Source organism: Achroia grisella, unplaced genomic scaffold (genome assembly GCF_030625045.1).
Source record: "Achroia grisella isolate CSIRO2021 unplaced genomic scaffold, CSIRO_AGI_Agris_v1 utg16252, whole genome shotgun sequence".
NCBI lineage: Eukaryota > Metazoa > Arthropoda > Insecta > Lepidoptera > Pyralidae > Achroia > Achroia grisella.
In genome coordinates this window covers 235,086-258,759 of record NW_026712664.1, presented here as the reverse complement: position 1 = coordinate 258,759, position 23,674 = coordinate 235,086, and the positions used below count along the sequence as shown (strand labels likewise).

General features: G+C 32.4%; 2 protein-coding genes, 1 long non-coding RNA gene and 1 pseudogene across 4 annotated transcripts; 2 read left to right on the top strand and 2 right to left on the bottom strand.

Annotated features, from left to right (window-relative positions):
- Window positions 1-6,140: 6,140 nt before the first annotated feature.
- Window positions 6,141-11,977, top strand: LOC131841370 (FUN14 domain-containing protein 1A-like). 2 transcript variants are annotated; one of them, XM_059189687.1, is made up of 4 exons: window positions 6,141-6,384; window positions 7,136-7,331; window positions 9,172-9,293; window positions 11,484-11,574. In XM_059189687.1, exons 1-3 carry the CDS (start codon window positions 6,242-6,244, stop codon window positions 9,250-9,252), a joined length of 420 nt encoding a protein of 139 aa, XP_059045670.1. In that variant the 5' UTR covers window positions 6,141-6,241; the 3' UTR covers window positions 9,253-9,293; window positions 11,484-11,574. The 2 variants fall into 2 exon arrangements, with proteins under 2 accessions (XP_059045670.1, XP_059045669.1); XM_059189686.1 differs by lacking the exon at window positions 9,172-9,293 and having other exon boundaries at window positions 11,484-11,977.
- A 2,479-nt stretch (window positions 11,978-14,456) lies between these two features.
- On the bottom strand, window positions 14,457-19,763 carry LOC131841380 (uncharacterized; annotated as a pseudogene).
- LOC131841374 (uncharacterized) lies at window positions 15,676-18,109 on the bottom strand. The gene is made up of 2 exons (XR_009357448.1): window positions 18,078-18,109; window positions 15,676-15,772 (listed from the first exon to the last, which is right to left on the bottom strand). It is a non-coding gene; the product is annotated as an uncharacterized LOC131841374 (long non-coding RNA).
- A 1,016-nt stretch (window positions 19,764-20,779) lies between the features above and the next one.
- Window positions 20,780-23,548, top strand: LOC131841372 (nuclear speckle splicing regulatory protein 1-like). The gene is given in 6 exon segments (XM_059189690.1): window positions 20,780-21,004; window positions 21,130-21,274; window positions 21,994-22,191; window positions 22,577-22,687; window positions 22,689-22,743; window positions 22,824-23,548. Coding segments are annotated over 6 exon segments (1,128 nt in total). The 5' UTR covers window positions 20,780-20,987; the 3' UTR covers window positions 23,426-23,548.
- The last annotated feature ends 126 nt before the right edge of the window (window positions 23,549-23,674 follow it).

The following is a 23,674-nucleotide window of genomic DNA, read 5'->3' as shown; positions in this document are numbered from 1 at the left end:
TCAAGGCTAAAGGGTAATTCATATTACTTAACTGAGGTGGATCAGGGTAAACCAAAGACAGATCTTCTGAAACAAATGCAGGGGCTAGCCTGTCTAAAAATGATTCTACAAGACTGGGCATAAGAGAATTAGGTCTAGAAACATTAAAAGCATGTCTACACCGTCTTATGTTACTCCAAACTTGAGATATATTAGTGTTGGGGGAAATGGATGAGCAGAAATGTTTCCACCCTGCAATCTTTTTCTCTCTTAACAGTTTTTTAGTATTTCTTAAAATTTCAGAATATTTGTTAAAGTTATCCCATGAAGAATAAAAGTTGTATCCTTTTTCTGCCTCTTTTCTTTTTTTAATTGCCAGTGTACATTCATTATCCCACCAAGGTGGTGATGCAATCCGTCCCCTGCTATTGCCTTTTTTTGGAAAAAAAACATCTGCTGCCTCTAATAATAATGTTGCAAAGGCATCAGAACACTCATTTTCATTCCCTACTGATATTAATGGAAGTGGACATATTTTGTGTGTGATAAAATTAAGGAACATATCGCAATCAACATTACTTAAATTATACTTCATTCTTGGAGAATAATTTGTTATTGTTCTATTAAATAGAAAATGAATCAATATAGGGAAATGATCACTGCCAAAGGATAAGCTTAGTGTTTGCCAAATGAGAGTTGACGCTAAATTAGGTGTGCATTTTAAACACTGGCACACCTACATGTCGTACAGCACCCAATGAAGGCATGAATGATGCCAGTGTTTAAAATGCATAAATTGTGAATGTCTACTATGTCTAAAACCTCATTACCATAACAGTTATTGTTTGAACTACCCCAGTATTGATGTTGCGCATTAAAATCGCCTAGAATTAAAAATGGTTTAGGCAGTGTAGAAATTATGGAATTAATTTCATTGAATATTGATATGGATAGCGTGTGGTGTCGCTGTTTAGCGTGTGGTGTCGCTGTAAGAATAGCACCACCCCCTCTCTTCCCGTGGGTAAAAGGCGACTAAGGGATTCATCGACCAGTGGACGGGCAGCAGCGTCCTACTGAGTACCTACCATCATACTGCGATCGCCAACCCGCATGCCAAGCGTGGCGATTATGGCAATATCCCCCCAAATGAATTTACACCCAAGGCCCCGGCCCCCAGTCCCCGGCGGCCCCGCTAGTCTTGATCATGGTAGCGGTCATGGAAACGGCCCTGGCAACATACAACGTTCAAACACTGCGGACCGATGAAAAGTTAATTGAACTGGAGGAAGAGTTGAGCAGATTGCACTGGCATGTCGTGGGATTATCTGAAGTCCGAAGAAAGGGGGAGGACTCGATAGTCCTGAAATCGGGCAAACTGCTTTACTTCCGGGAGGGCGATCAACCATCCCAAGGCGGTGTCGGGTTCCTCGTCCACAGGTCCCTTGTGAATAATGTTATCAAGGTCGAGAGCGTGTCGACTAGGGTAGCGTACCTGATACTCAGAATTACCAAACGGTATTCATTGAAGGTCATCCAAGTGTACGCTCCAACTTCGACGCACTCCGACGATGAGGTTGAGGCTATGTATGAGGATATCTCCAGAGCCATACATAGTACAAAGACTCATTATAACGTTATCATGGGGGACTTTAACGGAAAATTGGGCAAACGAAGCGGTGATGAGCTGAGAGTGGGGCAATTTGGTATCGGTGATCGGAACTTCCGAGGTCAAATGCTGGCCGACTTCATGGAGAAGGAGAACCTCTTTATTATGAACTCCTTCTTCAGGAAGCCGGAACACCGGAAATGGACGTGGATTAGTCCCGATGGTGCCACAAAAAACGAGATAGATTTCATCTTGTCAACGAGAAGACAGATTTTCAATGATGTCTCTGTGATCAATGCCGTCAAAATTGGAAGTGATCACCGGATTGTAAGAGGCACATTGAATCTGAATCTGAAACTCGAACGATCCCGACTGATGAAATCTACGCTCCGCCCTACACCTATACAGATCCAAAACCCCGAAAGCTTTCAGCTAGAATTGCAAAACCGTTTCGAAAGCCTTGGTGACTGCGTTGACGTGGACGATTACAACAACAGGTTCGTGGAAACTGTCCGTGCGGCTGGGTCTAAGCACTTCAAAACCCGCCGCGCAGAAAGAACCGGAAAAATATCTATCTCTACCCTCAAATTGATGGATGAAAGGCGAAGTATGGTCCTGCAGTCTCCGACTGACGCTTCTCAGTATCGGCAACTTAGCAGGCAGATCTCTAAGTCCTTGACTCGTGACTTACGCCACTTTAACACACATTGTGTAAAGGAGGCTATTGAGAGAAACAAGGGCTCAAAAGTCTTTAACAGGGATCTGGCTGCCGGACAGAGCCAGCTGACGCGACTTAAGACGGATGACGGCAGGATCATTTCGTCTAAACCCGAACTTTTGAGGGAAATTGAGAAGTTCTATGGACAGTTATACACGACAACACGGGTACCTGTTAACAACACGGTGAAAGACCCTAGAGCCAAATTAACCCGACACTATACTGAAGATATCCCGGACGTCAGCCTGTACGAGATTGGTATGGCTCTTAAACAACTTAAAAACAACAAGGCGCCGGGCGATGATGGAGTTACTGCTGAGCTTCTGAGGGCTGGAGGTAGACCTGTTCTACGAATCCTCCAGAAGCTATTCAACTCCGTCATCCTCGAGGGCAAAACGCCTCAAGCATGGCAAAGGGGTGTGGTGGTTCTATTCTTCAAGAAGGGAGACAAATCGCTTCTGAAGAATTTCAGACCCGTAACACTGCTGAGTCATCACAAATCGTCTCGCGCGCAGGTTTGACGACTTCCAGCCTCCCGAACAAGCCGGGTTCCGAAAAGGCTTCAGTACCATAGACCACATTCATACGCTGCGGCAGGTAATTCAGAAGACCGAAGAATACAACCTGCCACTTTGCTTGGCGTTTGTGGACTATGAAAAAGCCTTTGATTCGATCGAGACGTGGGCTGTGCTACAGTCTCTCCAGCGGTGCCAAATTGACTATCGATATATCGAAGCGTTGAAATGTTTGTATGAAAACGCCACTATGTCAGTTCGCCTCCACGACCAGAATTCGAAGCCTATCCAACTGCAGTGAGGTGTCAGACAAGGCGATGTTATATCGCCAAAGCTGTTTACCGCTGCGTTGGAAGATGTCTTCAAGCTTCTGGACTGGAGCGGGCTGGGCATCAACATTAACGGCGAGTACATCAATCACCTTCGATTTACCGACGATATCGTGGTCATGGCTGAGACCCTGGAAGACCTTAGCAAAATGCTCGAAGACCTCAGTAGAGTCTCACAAGGAGTAGGTCTTAAAATGAACATGGACAAGACGAAAATTATGTCAAACGTCCATGTCGTACCTGCTCCCGTAAAAATCGGTGATTCTACACTCAAAATTGTCGATCACTACGTATACTTAGGGCAAACTATCCAGCTAGGTAGATCCAATTTCGAGAAAGAGGTCAATCGTCGAATCCAACTCGGATGGGCAGCGTTCGGGAAGCTCCGATATATCTTTTCGTCCAAATTTCCGCAGTGTCTCAAGACGAAGGTTTACGACCAATGTGTGTTGCCAGTGATGACTTACGGAACAGAGACGTGGTCGCTAACTATGGGCCCCATCAATAAGCTCAGAGTCACTCAGAGGGCAATGGAGAGGGCTATGCTCGGAGTTTCTCTGCGTGATCGAATCAGAAATGAGGAGATCCGCAGAAGAACCAGAGTGACCGACATAGCCCGAAGAATTGCGACTTTGAAGTGGCAATGGGCAGCGCACATAGCTCGTAGGACAGATGGCCGTTGGGGCAGTAAAGTCCTCGAGTGGCGACCACGGACCGGAAGACGCAGCGTGGGAAGGCCTCCAGCAAGGTGGACCGACGATCTGGTCAAGATCGCTGGAAGGCATTGGATGCGAGCAGCGCAGGACCGATCGACGTGGAGATCTTTGGGGGAGGCCTATGTCCAGCAGTGGACGTTTTCCGGGCTGCGATGATGATGATGATGATTGATATGGATGGATGTGGAATATATACCGAAACATAACATGTATTATCAACTTTAACAGCAATAAGTGAGAAGTTATTACTGTGATTTAAAATAGGTATATGGCTGAATGCTGAGGGATGCCTGATTAATATGGCAACCCCACCATATCCATCAGCTCTATCTTCTCGGAGACAGACATAACCAGGTATCTTAAATAAATATACCGGTTTCAGCCAAGTCTCTTGAAGAACACAGATAAAAGGTTTATAAGTATTAATTAAATAAAACAAATCAGATTTTTTTTTAGTTATACTGCGGCAGTTCCACTGGAGAACTTTGGCTTGTTTGTCCATTATTGTTGTTGTTTAAGATATTAATAAATGAATTAGTAAGTGAAGCAACGTTGGACGGTTGTAAGAAGTTACACTGGGTTAACAAATTTAAAAGAGCTATTATTATTTCAGAAATTGATTGTTTCGATTCATTTTGCTGTTTATAACCACATCCATCTGCTGGAGTAGGTGGACTGTAGTCTTTAATTAAATTAGCATATTCCTCACGATTAAAACCATATGTTGGTTTTGGTGGTTGACGAGACTTTTCTATAACTGTTTTTTTATATGATCTATGCATGGGAATTGCATAGTGATTTTTATCCTGGTTAAAACTAGTAGAATTATTTTTATTTACTGGATTAGATCAAACTATATCAGCATATGGTTTCCTAGCAGGAGGGTGTAATTTACTGGCTTCAGCATAAGATACACAGCTTTTTGCCATTGTCTCTTTAATAGCCTTTTGTCTAGTCAGTTCTGGACATTGTTTGCTATTTGACTGGTGTCCACCTTGGCATAAACAGCAAGAAAAGTTATCTTCTTCAACAGAACAGGATTCACCAGTATGGCCCTTGCCACATTTATAGCAACGTGGTACAAATCTATATTGGTTCTTAACATGTCCATATCGACAGCAATTATAACACTGAATAGTGGGATAAATATATAAATCAACAGGTATGGAATTATAACATATAAAAACTCGTTTGGGTAGTACCTGTCCATCAAAAGTAATGACAATGGTTTCTGTCTCTATGAATTCAGATATCCCATTAACAAATGTTTTTCTCTTCAGACGTCTAACTTTTAATATTTTACCATATCTTAATGGTAGAGAAATATTTTCTATGATTTCCTCATCAGACCAGTTAACAGGGACACCCCTTGTTCATCCCATTCTAGTTAAGTTAAAAGCTGGTATGAAAGCATTATAGTTATATTTCTTTAAATCTGCACTATCTAGGAAGGAATTTGCATCCTTATATTGTGAGAATGATATGGATAATCTATTCCTGCCAATTTTTTTAAGACTACCATCAACAACAACATTTTTGTAAAAGCTTTTTTAAGATAACGGCCAAAGTCTATAGGGTGAAGTGTAGTTTAGCATCCGGTGAAGACAGAATCTTTTGAATATGAACTATGAATGGAGCAGCATCATGGGACTGGTAGTAAACTCTACTAATAGAAGTTTGTGGGCGAGTTGAATCATTATCGTGATTATTTATTAAACCAGGGTTAGAAGTTTCTTGTTTATCCACATTATTTACTAAAGATGTATTGGAAGTTTCTTTCTTTTCATTAAAATCATCGCATAGACATGAATATTTATTTTTACTAGTGTCAGCACCTCGATTCCTCCTACGTTTTTTATTGCAATGCTTGCAAATATTCGCTATTGCAGATTAATGCTTACGTTTTGTACCCGAATGATCAGATAAATTAAATGAACAGTCTGTGTCCATGGAATCTTCATTATTACTTATAGTTACGTGTAGAGCGACCTCGGGGGCGGTACCCCGGGGTCCTCCAGTGGGTTCATATATAATAAAATACAGAGACTTACCTAATATTGCTGCTACTAATAAACTAATGAATAATAGATAAATGAATGTAATGAAAAATACACTATTTACAATTTATCTGATCAATATTTAAATATTAATAATTTACTACTCAAAAAATACGACCGCCAAACTTTGTGTTTCCCGCCCTTTTTTCCAACTTGAGTTAACTCGACATCATATGCTATGACATTTATATGCTATATGTCAGTCAGTACTCAGTCAGTACATGGTCAGTATTACTCATTACTACGACTAACTGTTTAGTGCTGATATATATAAATTTTATTGTTTAAAACGATTTTAATACTTTAATTGATTTCACCGTGATGGCTAAACCGAAAACTGATGATGCTTCTGAAGATGCAAAGAAGATTGTAGATGACGCTAAAAATTTTATTGAAAAAGCGATATCAGACATTGGGAAAACTTCCGCAACAAAGCAACTAATTTTAGGCACTGCGTCAGGATGGTATGTAATGCACAATGTTCATTGTGGTTATAATTAATATTATAGCGCAAGTAATCTTGATTTTATTTTTGTTTCACATTTACAGACTGGTTTAGCATTATATACTTATGTCGGCTTTTTATTTTGAATTAAGAAATCAAGTCTCACCTTAAGGTGAGATCAGTAAACCACAGCTATTTCTCAAAATTGTTTTACTTTTTCAACAGTACGTGTATTCGTCTAGAGTGATTTCATATGGCCTATGCTATCTAGATTTACTTATTTTAAATATTTTTATCACTTAATATTCATTAAGTTTTTAGGAATAATAAACAAAATAATATACATATTATTATTTGTATACTACTTTTAATAACTATTGATAGAGCATCCTTATTTGTATGTCCTTACAATGTTTGTAAATCCAGTTTCTGTTGTAGATATATTTTTCTCTTTATATATATTTTTGTAATATAATTTATTCCTTTGTTTTTTATTCCGTTATTTGTTGATTCTATACTTCATCAATTTTGTTACCATAAAAAGTAAGTTAGACCATAGTCACTATAAACCAGTTTGCATAGACAGTCTCAAATTAAAATCAAAACTAAATTATTTTCAAATTTTTATTAAATAACCTTTTCTTTTCTATGTTAAAAATTGAAAAATATTATATGTCATATTTTTAAGAAAGGGGAAATAATAGAATAGCCTTCTGAAGGAATATATTTTTATTATATGCTAAATTTTTATAAAATATTTTTTTAATTAGGATAACTGGTTTCATAACTATGAAAATTGGGAAGTTTGCTGCTGTCGGTATAGGCGGAGGAGTCATATTGCTACATATAGCAAGCCAAAAAGGCTACATTGATATTAACTGGGACAAAATAAACAAGAGAGTTGATAAAATCAGTGACAAAATTGAAAAGGAAGCAACAGGGAAATCACCAGATTGGTTTGAAAAAGTAAGTACTAGTATATATACTGATTTCCACTTTAGTACATAAAATAAAATTTAAAGATGTCTGAATTACCTGACATAATTTTGCTGTAGATAATGGCATGATCTAAGAAGTACTTAATTTTTTTGTTTAACCAAAATGACTAACAAATTGATGACCAACATGAGTGTGGCCTACATAGCTAATATACCTATTGCTATGAACAACATCACAGACACCACATTGTCTTGTGAGGCACTCCTCATATGTTGAAATTCCTGTGAATTAAGGTACTTTATACTTTGTACCGGTGAAATATATATAACAGTTTATAAATATTTCACCGGTCAAACTGGAACACAGTTTTGATGGCTGTGTTTCAAGCTGCTATTTACCAGAAATAGCTGAGACAGAGGTACTCATATCCATGATTTTGGATAATATTGAGGCAGACTTTGTTTTTGATACCACTATGTCTATAGTTTCACACATAATTGAGTTGGTGCAATTGACTTGTATAATATTAAGGTTTACTTACTACTAACAATGCTACATTTTTGTGTAACAACTAAATAAATGAGGTAAAGGTAGAATTATTATTGTACAGTATCTTTATTTACATCAGTTAATGCATATTTTAAAAAATTAGTGAATATTTAAACATAATAACCTGTAAGTACCTATTTCAGAAGTATTTACTTGATTATGATACTGAAACTAATCATAAACTGTAAGTACAGTAAAACTGTTGATATATAGTACCTAGCAATTTGGGATAGCTTTACCAAATACTTGAACTCAATGAATTACTTTGGTAGACAGCACTGCAAATTGTTCTCAAGTTGAGTAATGACATATCATATAGGGAATGAAATATTTTCAGAGTTTGGCAATTCTTCATATAAAAGTAACTTAAAGGTTTACTTTATTTGCTAAGAAAATTTGTCAATAATACATATATCCTATGTAGAAACTAATTGAGCCAAAAATAATTCTAAACTAGTGCCAATTATTACTGTCGCCGTAATCATTGAATCACTGTTCCCAACAATAAATTGTATTTTTATCTAAATGACAATCTGTGCTATCTTAACCAAATGTTCGTGGTATTCTTCTACGGTTGGTATTCATTGTATAAATCAGCATAATTTAGCTTTCCTCAATAATGTGAGTCATGTCATATATGCCTATTTACGTTGTTGTCATTTAAGCAGCTTTAATTATTAATTTCAACCCATCTAAGATATTACATATAATAATATCTTTTTCTGCTTTTTATTTTGTAAAATGCAATATATATTTTTTTAATTTATGCACTACCATGCTATGAACTGAGTAGTACCTACCTGTACTCGTATTTTAATTATCGAAAACACATATTCACCAAGGTAAACAGTATGTATATTTAGACAATACAATAAAGACATAAAATATACCTACTACACCCACAAATTTCAGATTACTCGGTTTTTCTTTTTCACGTCTACACTCTTTTTCTTCTTCACTCTTTTTCTACCCTATTAGCAATTATATCTTAAATCAAATATTATACCAAATCTTAATTTATTTTATTGTGGATGATACGAACTGAATCTCTATTAAATACTGCAGCAAATTCTAAATCATTAAGTTCTCTATTAAAAAGACGCTAGAAGACTAGATATCGAAACATTTATTCTATTGATATTCATAAAAGAAATTCAAATCCGAACTTGATTTGTTAGGCTAAATTACTTGAAATTGCGATGTCTCCGTGGAAAATTACTTATATTTTTGTGGTCACACTAAAATGGTTAGGGATAATTAAAAAAGTCCGAGTTACATTTATTCATGTTTCCATTTAATATTATTTATTTTGTTGCAGGTGTTATCATTTGTCAAAACCAATTCATATTATTCAGCAGGGTTCACAGGAGGATTATTTTTTGGCATTGCTTCTTCTTAAATTACAAATTTAATTTAAGCATACACATTGGAATAGTAATTGTTAGTAAACATTTCATAACGACAATTTGTCTCATTACGTTATACGGACCAGATGATTAATAAGTGCATAATTATCTAATGATGCTCGGAGTCACGGATAGTGCAAAAATATAGGCAAGTCAAGAAGGGCTATTTTTCATATTTTGAGGGTCTGATTATTATGAATGTTGACGCACAATTGTTGCTCAAATTTATTGATTGGAGACTAAGGTCCTCTGATTCACTATTTGAACAATTCACATTCTAAGGATAGCTAATCCACAACTAATAATAAATATGTAGTCCTTGAAATGAACTGGAAAACTCTTGGGACCTACCGAAATCCACGGGTCTACCGTGTATGAGTATGATGGAGATCGGGTAACAACGTTTTATGCAACTATTATGCATATACACCACTTGGAAGAAATTCTCATAATAAGATAACATTTAAATAATTAATGTAGGTATTTTTGAAAAGGTCTTCAATTGTGAATAGTGATTATCAATAATTGAGTCCATAACCTGTAGTACACAAAGACAACATTTAGCGCCAAACTAATTTTCTTTTGTAAATTGTAGCTCTGTAAAAAGTAAAGTGGTGCTGGACATTTTATGTTGACGATAGTACAAACATTTGTAACAAAAGTAGTTTTGAAAATCCATGGTGCATTAGGAAAATGTAAATGGGCACGCCCTACATAAATATAATATGGCGTGTCATATGTCAAAAAATGGCTAGATATTTAATTAAAAATAAATAAATAGGTTACTATTGCGGTTATAAAGCTTTTAGTTTCGAGTACCATAACCAATAGCATAAAAACAAGTAGTTTTCATCAGTTGTTTTTTAAAATTTTGTCATAAAGTAATGCTGTTACATTATATTCTTGTTTATTAAAATGGTTGTTATTTATATTCTCATTTTATATCGTACTTGTATTTATAGATGATATTAGAGATCTAAAACGGAATTACATTTTTTATTTTCCTTTCTAAAACTATATCAATTGCCATATCGACAAAGGTATGTTCCTGACGCTCCTTTTATGGTGCAACCTAGAGTTCAGTTGGAAATTGGATCTAAATATACTCTAATGTCTAATGACTAACTTTGCACATTGAATACAATCGTCTATTCAGCTTGAAGTAAAATTTAATGTAGTTGCCCTTCACTGGTTACTACATCATAATTTAGCTATATAAATAAAAATCAAATGCCGATTGTATATAAGACCATCATATTCGGCTGTACATATTTTTTGTTGAAAATTACCACGACAATTTTTGTATGAAAGAAAATCTTGAAAAATGTAGGGAAAAAGAAAATAAATTAACCTACCACACTTACCATAATCACACAACTATTTATATGTTATGTTATATGTTAACACCTATGTGTTAACATATAACACTAATGTTAGTTGTAGATACTTATATGATATTATCTATCTTCTATAGGATTTCAAACTAAATAAATATTGACATATTTATAATAATATTAATAAAACTGGACAATCCACACAGTGCTATGTAGTCCCAAGCTAATAAGAGCTTGTTATGAGTACTAGACAACTAATATAAATATGATTTTTTAAATACATACATAATATACAATACATAGAAAACACCCTAACTAATAAAACAATCGTATTCATAAATACAAATGTTTGTACCTTGCGAGGAACCGAATGCGCGACCATCTGAAGTAAGACGATATCACTAAGGCCGTTGACAACGTTGACGATTTGACAAATATACTGTTTATAGTAAGCTAAGTCCGGGATATAACCCGCGTGAAATTTGTAGCCTGTTTTATTCTGACGTATGATATATGACTGTAAACTTTCATCAAAATCCGTTCAATAGTGTTTGAGTGTGAAAGAGTAACAAACATCCAGCCATCTTTGCCATTTATAATATTAATAATAAGATTACAGAAGTAAAAACAGTTATTTCCATACTAATATTAGAAATGCGAAAGTATGTATGACTGTCTGCTATCTTTTTACGTCTGAACGGATCTTAACGAATTTTGGTGTACCTAAAGGTAGACGGTATCTCAAATTCATCAGGCGAAGTCGCTGGACGCGGCTAATAAAGTGTAGCTACCTCATAGTATAAAAAAACGTATAAAGTAGTCATGTCTTCTTTTACCTAGTTTACAAATTAATATAATGTGTAATAATTTATATGAATAAATTGTTATAGGTAGAACGATTCGTGGATCGAAAAATGGATAAAGCTGAAAATTTACTGAAGAAAAAAGAAGTGAAAGCAAAACGTTGGTATAATAATTTCACAGGAGATGATCATTATCGTGCGACCGAAACACACGTTTTTCTAGCATCTTTTATGGCAGGCATGGCTGTTGGTCTAGTCTGTGGCAAATAAAAAAATGTGTCTATTTCTATTTTTCTTAAGTAGAATATGTTACACCATTTTAAATCCTCTTTAGCGCTAAACGTTATAGGTCCTATTAATTTGATACATCTTAACTATACAACAACAATTTATTAGGATGCATATGAATATATGTATAAATAATTATTATTTAGTTATACAGTGTGATTAACAAACGTGCAATGTTTATATTTTAGATTAATAAGTACACGTTTTAAATATTGTGTAATAAAAATAATTAATTTGTACTCTGTTATATTAAAATAATGTAATCGCAGTATTATTTAATTCGAAATACTAAGTCATTAATTTTTCTAGACGTTTATTGTACACTAGATATTTTCTGCGGCTTCACTCGAAATAAGGTAATACACAAATTACCTTAACTTATTTAAAACGACTCGAAATGTTTAATTTATAATATCTATAAATAATTTCTTAATATATAATGTTAATAAATAAATATTTTTATTGTACACCGGCTTCACCTGCCGATATCTTCCGTTCCTGTAATAATTACGGTATCAGATGTCTAATCGGTACGTGATTACATATAGCTACCTCCCTATACAATTTAATTTAAGATCTTGACAAAACTACGATAAAATTACTTATTTATAGTTGAGGTATTAAGATGTAATCATCCTATGAAGGGGTTCATGGAATAAGTGCATTTTAATACCTATATTACATGGATTTTAATAAACAGATGGCAATATTTGTTTTACATTATGATCTTGTTAAAAAATATCAATGTATCCTACTATAACTATATGTCGAAACTACAAACGACAATAAAGAAATGATGATGATCATACTATTTTATTACGATATTATGCCTTTTTCAATAACAACAGGTATATAATCGGCTACAGCACAATACTATAGTCACGGTCGTAGTATTCCATTTTTTTTATTAGTTACTTTATAATTCTTGTAGTGGTACTGTTTTTTTTTTTTCAAACTATAAAGCTGTTATCGCAACTGGACTTTACAACTTTATCGAACGATTGGGAGCGAGTGCAGACGGCATTCCAAACCCGCAGACTTATGGAGTAGGAGAAGGCCATACCACATTAGTATGAAGTCACCGCTAGAAGTTCAAGCCTCGGCTCAGGCCGTTGAAAGTTTTAATCCAGGGATTTGTCGATTTGAACGTAGTATTCTATCGATCGAAGGGGTGACCTGGGGCGTCTGTGTGGAGCGATCATACTCGCGCTGGATGGTATGGTCGAGGTCGTCTTTGCCGTCGAGAACGATATCGTGTTTGCATGATAACGTGGTAGGTACGGAAGTGGTGGAGTGCACATGTAGGAAAATTTGTTGCCGGTCTGGGGTCGCCGAGATCAAGATAAGAACGTCCCTCAGGCGGCGTAAGACTATCCTTCATGAAGTTTTGATGGTGGGCAACCCCGAACCGCGCTAGTGACGAAGACGTTCGTTAATTGGCTATACTAAAAAATTCTTCAGAAATTAACATTCAAATTATTCTAGCAGTGACATTGTGGAGGTCGACATGATGGCGTTATTGCTGTCAGTGGTACTAAAATCTCCACTCCAGAGACACGGGGGTTGGTACCTCCGGAGATGCAGGCCGTTCGCCCCGAGGCTTCTTTACGAATATAAATATTCATATATATATATATTCTTTAATGTATATATACATCAGAGAAGATATATACATCTATACATATAAATAAAATTGGAGTGTCTGTTTGTAATATTTAAATAACCGTTTTTTACTACATGCATATGAATATAAATACGGTACATACACCAAAATAATTTGTTTTACAATTTTTTAGAGTCCGACTGCAACTGAAACCGAAACCGAAACCGAAAGTCACGTAATCAAGTATAAAATTCCTTAAAATACCGAAATTTGGTGCATTTTACCCATTATTCTGCATTAATTAAGGCGTTAAATGGAAACGCCGTAGGTGTATTAAGTTTGTTGTAATCATTTATTTTATTTTTTATTTAATATAATACCTATAAAAAAAAATTTTTTTTTTAAACCTTTCACATAAGGCAGTATGTCCACTATTATGAGATCCATTATAGTTTTATCAATCCTTTTTGTAATTTCATGATTATCAGGCCACAGTACAACTTTAGGTTTAGAGGTCAAAATGATCAGAAGTTAGACGGCGTACACAACTTCAATTTTATAAAAATAATGTTAAACTCCACGCGGACATAGTCGCGTGTACAGCTAGTTAAAAATAAAATTGTATTCAAATTATTTTTTTCCATTCTATTAACTCAAATTATTTTTAACATTACAATATTGTTCTAAAATATTGATTTTATGTCAATTTTATATGAACTGCTATGTCACAACTTAACAATAGATTGTCAGATTTTGTAGCTATGAATGTACTAATGTGGCATCGGAACATTTACATGATTCCATACAAGTAGATGAGATTAATAATTAAAAGGTTGTGTCATAAACATTGGAGCCAAAGAGGGCCATCCACTTCATTTACGGTATCGGTTCCAGTATCAAATATTTTCACCGTTGCTTCTCAATACATCTACGAAAATATCATGTATGCCAGGAAAAACATTGACAGTTTAGTTATTACACTAATAAAAGCTTACGTAATATCAACAAACTAGTTTTACCTAAGTGCCGTTTGACGAAAGTACATATACTTAAAATGAATGACTAAAATTTTTGATGGAAATTGCGTAAGGTTTTGCGTACAGACCTGCCAGAGTCTGTACTCAATTTTCCAGAAAAATTCAAATGTCTTATAAAATATTATATTTTTAAAAAGCTTATTATAAAATTGAACAATTTATAGATATTTTCTACAAAAACATTATCAGTTTTTGTAGAAAATATCTAACTTAAAATTCATAGCGCTGACAATGTTTTCTGATTGAACAGAGATTAAGTGCGTAGCGGTTTCTATGTTAATTGTCGCATGTCTAATCCTTGTTAATGTAAATATAACTAAAACAATATTTATATAAAAGAGCAACACATAAGCTTCTTGTGATAAGTCTGCATTCCGAATGAGCGATAGAATAAAAAGACTTGACTATTCAAAAGTGCTTATATTAATTTTATTTGAAAAAAGATTATTTCTATTTCTTTAGTCATCAAGAAATATTATTTACATAGTAATTAAACAATTCTTTGGAAGGTAAACTTTCTAAATATGCCTTGAAATCTGATATGTATTTTTTTTCAATAAAGATACAGCTCTCCTATAACGGTTTTTCTCGGTCCTGGTAAGTTGAGACCACGATAAGTCTCTGTTTTTATTTTGTTCTTGAATCATTTCAAATAATTCTTTTGAATGGCTGTAAAAAAAGCAATTATTGTTAATTTATGGTCTTGCTAGAGAAAAATCTTGATTTTCTAAACAAAAGGTATCATGCACTATATTACCATGTACTATAGGTACCATGTAATACGTCATTAATAATAAGGTACTAAGGACTCTTAAATTCTCATAGTTTAATATTAGGGCTTTTTTTTATTCCCATTCATTCATTATGATTGACCCATAAACTTTTTTGAGTCAGTTTCGTCAACAGATTAATGGGCAGAATATCTATTTATTTATAAATAACAACTATATTAATTTGGGTCAATTGTGAAGAACTTTTTAGGTAATGAGAGTACAGGCAGAAATTTCCTTGTATGTTGACTGACTTCAAAATTAATATTAATGCGTTATATGCTAATATTTTTGCTTACCTCACAATTGGAGGCATAGGTTCAATCAATATAGGCTCGGAATGTGTCGGTTGGTTGTCGCTGTTGACTTCTTTATTACAATGAACAGGAATTTCGTTTCTAAAACAAGTAAATTTTCATTACAATGAAAGGTTTACACTTAAGCAAAATATCAGAATATACATATACCCGAAAATAATATGTACTAATCTTTGAAAGTGCAGTATTTAGTCTAGTTGTGGTAGCAATGCACTCTAGTGCTGACTACAAATGTTTTAAATAGATTTTAATTAAAAATTATACTTACAAAGAATGTGATGACATTTCTCTAGCAATATTATCAGTTTCATGAAGTGTATTATTAATTGATAAATCATCTTGGTGATCTATGTCTGAAATTCTGAAATATAATAAATAAATTCAGTTTAAGAATAACAAGCAGTGAACAACTGCTTGGGTATTTTATTTCATAATACCGTTTTGACTTTATTACTATGTAAAGCAAAAATCTTGTACATAGTAAATTGATAACAATATCTAGTATTGTGTAAAAGCTATACAAATTTAAGTCCATGGACTGATATTACTAGGTAAAGAGACTAGACAGAAATTACTCTCTTGACAAGCTTTAAAATTATAACCCATCAAAAACATAAATGTGAAATGATAGCCGTTGTTTTGCAGTTCTAATATTACAAAACAGATATATTTCTTGATTGTTACAATTCATGAAGTCACTACGTTGCACAAAATATTGATATGATCTAAAAATATTACACACTAAGTTCAATGGTCTGTCCTGAAATGTATTTATAACAATATAAAATATCATTTCTTCTTATAACTTAAGATAATATACTGTAGCCTAAGGTCTAACTTGGCCAGTTCTCATATACCAATTATTACTTTCGATTGCTAGTTACTACTTTAGTTCTAGTTACTACATGTTTAGAACTTGCGAAGGCTACAGTATATTTCGTATATGAAAACTAGCCGAGTTAGACCTTAGGCTACAGTATATTATCTTAAGTTATAAGAAGAAATGATATTTTATATTGTTATAAATACATTTCAGGACAGACTCCATTGAACTTGGCACCCATTTAGATCTCATCTCTTTTGTCGTAGAAGTAACAATCAAGCCATATATCATAATATTAAAAATATTATATATTTCACATTTATGTTTTTGATGGGATATCATTACTTTTTGTACATAAATTATACGAGGTACTTATTTATAACTAATACCAAATTATTTTTGATAAATTACTGTATTTTCGTATATTTACGGGGTATAATTGTCTTTTTTTTGTGTTATTTTCTATATTTTCTTGTAACTTTTAAATGTTCAAGTGCAATGCCAATTCAGTATCAGGAATTTTTGGGCAAATCGGGGCGGTATAACGTCCACAGATGGTTGTACTCTACAATAGAGCTCTCGTGACTTGGATCAAAATTGTTAAGACGTACTCCATCTAAGGTTTTAACTCTGAAGACTCCAACGTAAACCTGCTTATTTAATATCTGAAACTTAATATTGACACCTTATAGTTCGTAAAGACGATTATGTAACAAATTGACTGTTATCTATTGAATTCTCAAGAAAACAATTTGTTACCAATAAGTTCTCATTCTCGAGTTAACTGTACATTCCTACTTATAACTATACTAAAATTGTTATTAATTTTTGGTTTAAACTATTGTCTATACCATACGTATTTACTAAAATAATGTAATAATAATATAATCACAAATATATAAGTATAATTTAAGAAAGCTATAAATTTCGTAGCATAAATCGCAACCTTATAGGTTAGATATCCAGAAACAAAACATTGAGTTTTATCGCACCCTCCCACAACCGCGGCGCCCTATACCGAAATGCCTATTATTTAATAATTATTTATAAAAATAATGATTTTACACTATCGATGTGCGCTAAATATTGAAACAATAATTAAAACCAAATCTCAGTTAATAACATAATAAATACGAAATTCGACTATACTCCTAGTTATAAGTACGAGTATATTTTAGACAGAATCTAAATTATAGCAACTAGTGTTTATCGCTCAATGCAATATTTGAAGTTTGCTAGTTATCGACACTGATGTGAAGGGGTCAACGTAAATTGGTAATGATCTACGTTTTCATACAATATTACTTTCGGTCCAGTACAAGATGAGATTTTTCGCCAGGGATCAATGTCAATTAGTGGCTATCGACGTTTTCATAGAATTTTAGTATTCGTCCAGTATAAGTTGAAATAGAATCAATTAAAGTGAAAAATTGTAGTAAAATGATAACAATTTACCAGTTTCAGATTTTTTCCTTTATATTCACCTAATTACCTATCTGCATACCAAATTTGAACTTCCTAGGTCATCTGGAAGTGGGTTATAATTTTGATCTATAGTTGATCAGTGATAAAAATGACGATTTTTGGACATTAATATCTAAATAACCGTTTGAGATATGTTTATGAAATTTGGAACACATATTTATCTCGCAAGTCTCAATATATGAACCAAATTTGACAGGTTTGTGTGAAAGAGTTTTTGAGTTATGAGGGGGTCAAAAGTGGCTCCAAATGGTTCGTGTAAATATACACACGGTGCTGCAAGCCAGTTTACTTGAAACTCGGCTTGACACGCTGCCGCGTGTCTAGATTATATAATTGTAGCAGATTCATTATTTTTCACCTAACGTTTGGAGCCACAGGCTCGAAATGTGTAACACATGTTGTTTTGCAGTTCTTCAATAGAATTTGACAAAACAGGAATATCATTTCTGAAACAAGTGGAGTTTAATTACAATTCATGAAGTCACTTAAGCCTCAAAACAAGTTGCACAAAATATTGGAATTTGCATATCCTAGAAAATATTACACACTAATTTTTCACAGTCTAGTTAACCTAAAGTTGTGGTAGCAATGCACTCTAGTGATAACTATAAATATTATAAGTAGATTTTATTTAAAAATTATACTTACAAAGAATCTGAGGATAGTTGCCTGGCCATATTATTACTTTCATGAACTCTATTTTTCAAATCACCTTGATGATCCAAGTCTGAAGTACTGAAACATAAAATAAATAAAAATATTATATACTACCAGGTATTTATTACACTTCTGTCCATGCCTGAGTATCAAAAACAAAGATTTGGCGGGTAGATAAGATTATTATATAAATATATTATATAGTATGTCAGTATGTCCTGTTGTGTATAAGTATCAATGGAATCTTGAAAACATTGAAAATTAAAATGACTTATGGTTTAATAATGGTCAATGACAACCACTACTATAAATTCAATTACTGATATAATATTTGATGTTCAAATCAACTCCCTCATCATATTTTTATTAGTATAATAACCTTAGAGTAACCTTAGAGTGTTATTATTACTTTATATTATAAAAATTCAAATATATATATATATACATAATAATTATTAACTGCTAAAATAAAAAAAATAAAGAACATTTATTAACTGTAAAATACCTTTTCTGTTTTTTCTTTAGATAGGGTTGTGTTTGTTTTAAATAATTTGCTAATTTATCCCTCTGTTTCTTTCTGCATTCATTATATTTATTTACAAATTGCAATTTTTCTTCATCACTTAGTGTAGTCCAAGACTTTGTTGCTTCCAAAACAATTTTATCACCCTTAAAACATAGTATAAATAATCCATCAGTTTTTATAGGCTTATTATTGGATAGGAATGTAAAATATATAGAATATATGATTAAATATATTCTATATGAATTTGTGATTGCACACTGCAATTTATTCTTTTATTTAAGAATATATGTAATGAATATTGTTTCCACATAATATTTCCAAAATTTATGACAAAGCAGACTTTGAAAAAAGTAGTTTATAAGAATCAGATTTTATCACTTTTTCAAATGAATCATTTTATTTGTCTTGACATCAGGCTAAATCGAATAAAACATAACAATTTGATTACTTTTTCATATGGATCATAATGGAATGATCACATATTTCACTATACACATATTTTCAATAAAGACAAACAATGCTCATCATGGCAAATTGATCAGAAATTAATAACTGATGTTGTCAGTATTTGATGAAATAAAAATAGGTTGTGAACAAAGTAAATCATAATTGTAATAACATGTAAACTTGATGCCTATGGTGCTATTCCTATATATAGGTAACAGTTAGCACTTATCACCAGCCCATATCCGCTAGTTCGCATGTTTCTAATTATAATTAAAATAACATATTTTCTAAAAGGATGTTTTGTATGTAGTATTTTTAAATATGTGCATATACAGTAATGATACTGAATACTTATTAATGTTAAACAGTTTATGTCGAAAAAATTACTTACCATTTGTGTCGTTTGTAACACATCTTTTCATAATTACAATACAACTATAGTATATAAAATTGTAATGGAGATAACTGGGTATATAACATAATATACTTCTGAATAAAAATAAAAAACTGACATGATTAATAATTAAATAGGATGTTTTTAATTCGCAAAAATGTAGATCAAAGAATACATTATAATGGTAGGTATGGTAATTTAAAAGTTTAATAACATAATTACAGATTATATAATTTATATTGAAAGCAGTGTTTCTAATCAGACATAGAGATGTTCTCAACTCGAGTTGAGACTTAAATTTGAGTTCACTTTGTATTATGAACGAATTAAATGAGAGAGCGAAATTCGTGATTCGTATCACCTATATTCAATCAAAATGTCGAGTCTTAGAAGGAAATCTATTGTTTTTTTCGAATCGCCAGTGATTGGACGTAAAATGTAATAAATGGTCCCATTCATCTTAAATATATAGGAAATACGACGTTACTGAAAAATATAAAAAAAAAGCACTCAGATAGGACGTCTTTCCAACAGCCATGCATGCGCTCCATAACGTTCCGCGGGTTTAGGATTGCCATTTCAAATGGTAATACTATATATATCATAAATAATACTATATATATATAATAAATACCATTAAACATTTTATTATAATAAAAATGAAACGATGAGAATCCCAACAAAATGGCAACGTTATTGTCTCAAAAACTAAAATATAAATAAAATAAAAAAATTGCTATAAATGTCCAGTGCTATTTTACATTCGACTAATTTTAAAATAAAATACTGAAAACGACAATTAAAAAACTAAACGAGTACCTTGTAGTCTCAAAAACTGAAATATAAAACAACAATATTTGTTTTATATTTCAGTTTTTTTTTAAGTTAAGCTTAAAGTTTAGTTAAGCTTAAAGTTTAAATAATCAAAATACGAAAAATAATTATTTGCACTAATTTTCAGTCTCGTTTTACGTAAGAGTAATATTAAAATAAAATGAAATGATAAGTGAATACTCTGTTTATGACAATCGATTAAAACCCGTAATTTATAAAATCGATTATTACTATGAAAATTGATTATTTGAAAACAAATAATCGATTTAAATAAAAATCGATTGTTCTTTAATATCCCTGACTTGAGTTGACACATTTCTACTTATGTCATGTATTTAATTTAGTAAATAGGATTTCTTGTAATGTATATTATTTAATCCTAATTGATATTACAGAATAATAGAAACAAAATGCCAAAAAACAAAACGTAAGAAAAGAGTATTTCTTCCTACTTTCTTTGCCGAAAGATTTAATTTAAATCCAGGAGCTAGATTTAAAAGGGATTAAAATAATTTTAATCCCTTTTATGACATACATTACTGTTTATTTTAGATACGGATTGATTTTACCAGAGAAGCAAAGAAAACAGCCTGTGTTTCAAGCTACTCGTAATGTTTTTGGAGGTGATTCTGAATCCGACGAAGAAACTAATAAGAAACTTGCACTGTTACGGCCAAGTCACAACGTTAACAGACAGGTGCTTAACTTAATTTTTTATGCTTTTGAAATGGCTCTCAATAACGTCCACTGATGATAACCGGTGTAGGTTATTACTGATATGTAGGTTATGACAGAAATTATGATGATTCATTCAAACAACTCACTCATTGCCATTCTAGAGAAATAAGACATATCTTGTAATATCACTGCCTTTCTTCACCCTACAATTGAAGCAGATCCTAAGTCTACCAATTCACTTATTATGCGGCAAGCAAATGGCTCAGACTATCTTCAGTCAGACCATCATGTAATTCATCTGTAAAGTGCTCTCATTACTTTATTTCAGAAAGCAGTGTATTAATTATAAATTGATTACCATTTCTTATGGATGTTTTCAAAACTTGGAGTTTATTAAAAATATTTTCAGTTTTTAAACCATGAGGTTTTAGATGTGTTGTTTGAAAACCTTAACAGAGAGTTAATTCTATAATACCAGTAGCATATATGAAGTAAGTATAGTTATGTAAAACAATGCTGTATATAGTTTTTACATATTACATGATGAAACTCCTTATGAATAGATAAATTTATTATTTATTTACTATCCTCATTCTCTATACAGGCAATAAATAGTAGTATAAAACACTACTGTGTTTTATATGTGTACAGTACATGTAGTTGTACTCAACTACATGTACTGTACACATTTAAATAAAAAGTGTGTTACCTACATAAAAATTTAATCATTATTCATAGGCGAAAATTGCACAAGAAAATGCAATTAAAGAAGATCCAACTGTCTACCAGTACGATGAGGTATATGATTCTATGTCAAATCAGAAAGAAGAGAAAAAAGCAAAAGTGAAAGAAGACAAGAAGCCACGTTATATAGAAAACTTAATGAAGTCAGCTAATAAAAGAAAAATTGAGAATGAGAGACGTATTGAGAGACAGGTTTGACATTGAAACAATTTATAATATAAATATGTTATATCTCATCATATTAAATTTAGTTTATATCTTCTAACTATAATCTGTCAATTTTAAATATAAAATAATTGTATATATTTACAACTAATTACTTTGAGCAGACTAAGTAAATTGTAGAACATGTTCCACAAAAATCTAGTAATCGAAATTTTACATCTATGTTATGATTTGATTTTGATTTTGAACCAAATGTTTTGTACCTTTTTACTATCAACTATCACTATCAAAATACAATTCTATATTTATACCTTAATGTAATTCATATTGCAAGCTTATTTTGTTTACAGATATGATCATATGAGAAAGTAAAAAAAGTCTTTTTTACTCAGATATCATTTATTTATTTTAGATTCAAAAAGAAAGGGAAATGGAGGGAGATGAGTTTGCAGATAAAGAAGTATTTGTGACATCAGCATATAAAAAGAAACTAGAAGAATTAACATTAGAAGAAGAAAGAGAAAAAACATGAGGAGTATCTAGAAAGTATAGGAGATGTAACCAAACAAAAAGATTTAGGTATTTTGTATGAAAATAAATTTTAAGTTTCTCTTTTAAATTAATATGTTTACATATTTATGTATCTTTTTTGTTTATAGGTGGATTTTATCGACATTTGTATGAACAAAAATTAGGTAATGGCAAATCTTTAGAAAATGATCAACCAAATAAACATATAGAATCTTCAAATGTAACCCAGAAAAATCCATTACTAGATAATTCAAAATCTGATCTATCAGAAATATCAAGAAAGAGAAATTATAGGAAACGAAGATCATCATCAGATAATATGATACAGCTTTCAGAAGGTGAAATTGATGATTCAGGGGACGAAATAAATCGACTCAATCTCAATGACATCAGAATGGCGAAAAAGTCTAAGAAGAATGAAGAGAATGTAGATGCTGATTCAGATTTTTCAATAGATGAATCAAGTGATGAAGAAAAACGCAATAATGAAATTAAAACACAAAATAATATTGTTTCTGAAGAGGCTTTTAAAAAGCCAATCAAACAAAAGAGTGATGATCAGATTGAAGTTAAGGCAGAGACTAAAAGCTTAGAAAAATCTAATACAAGTGATATCTCTCAAGAAAAAAATAAACCTAAAATTGATATTTGGAAGAAAAGAACAGTTGGAGAAGTGTTTGAACAAGCATTGAAAAGGTATTATGAAAGAAAAGCTTCCAGAGGCTTTTAATAAGTTTAAAATATGATAAAATCAAAATACCTCGTATTTTGGCTACACACGGCAGAGCAGATGTATATAGTACTTGTGCTATGTGAATAGTGCAGGTAGCATATCTCCAAGAATGTTGAAAGTATAATATAATACTTCTTTGTCAAAAAAAATGAGCCAGTCACTGTCTTTATCCTATTTTTGTTCTCTCATTAAGGGAAATATGTTAAAACATATTTCTTCTAATAAGAGGACAAAGATAGGACAGGA

What these genes read in the sequence shown, in the direction of transcription:
- LOC131841370 (XM_059189686.1), top strand. Translation starts at nt 6,242, where the DNA reads ATGGCTAAACCGAAAACTGATGATGCTTCTGAAGATGCAAAGAAGATT. An exon ending in TTAGGCACTGCGTCAGGATG is followed by an intron (nt 6,385 to 7,135) that starts GTATGTAATGCA and finishes TTTTTTAATTAG; the next exon opens with GATAACTGGTTTCATAACTA. An exon ending in CACCAGATTGGTTTGAAAAA is followed by an intron (nt 7,332 to 11,483) that starts GTAAGTACTAGT and finishes AAATTGTTATAG; the next exon opens with GTAGAACGATTCGTGGATCG.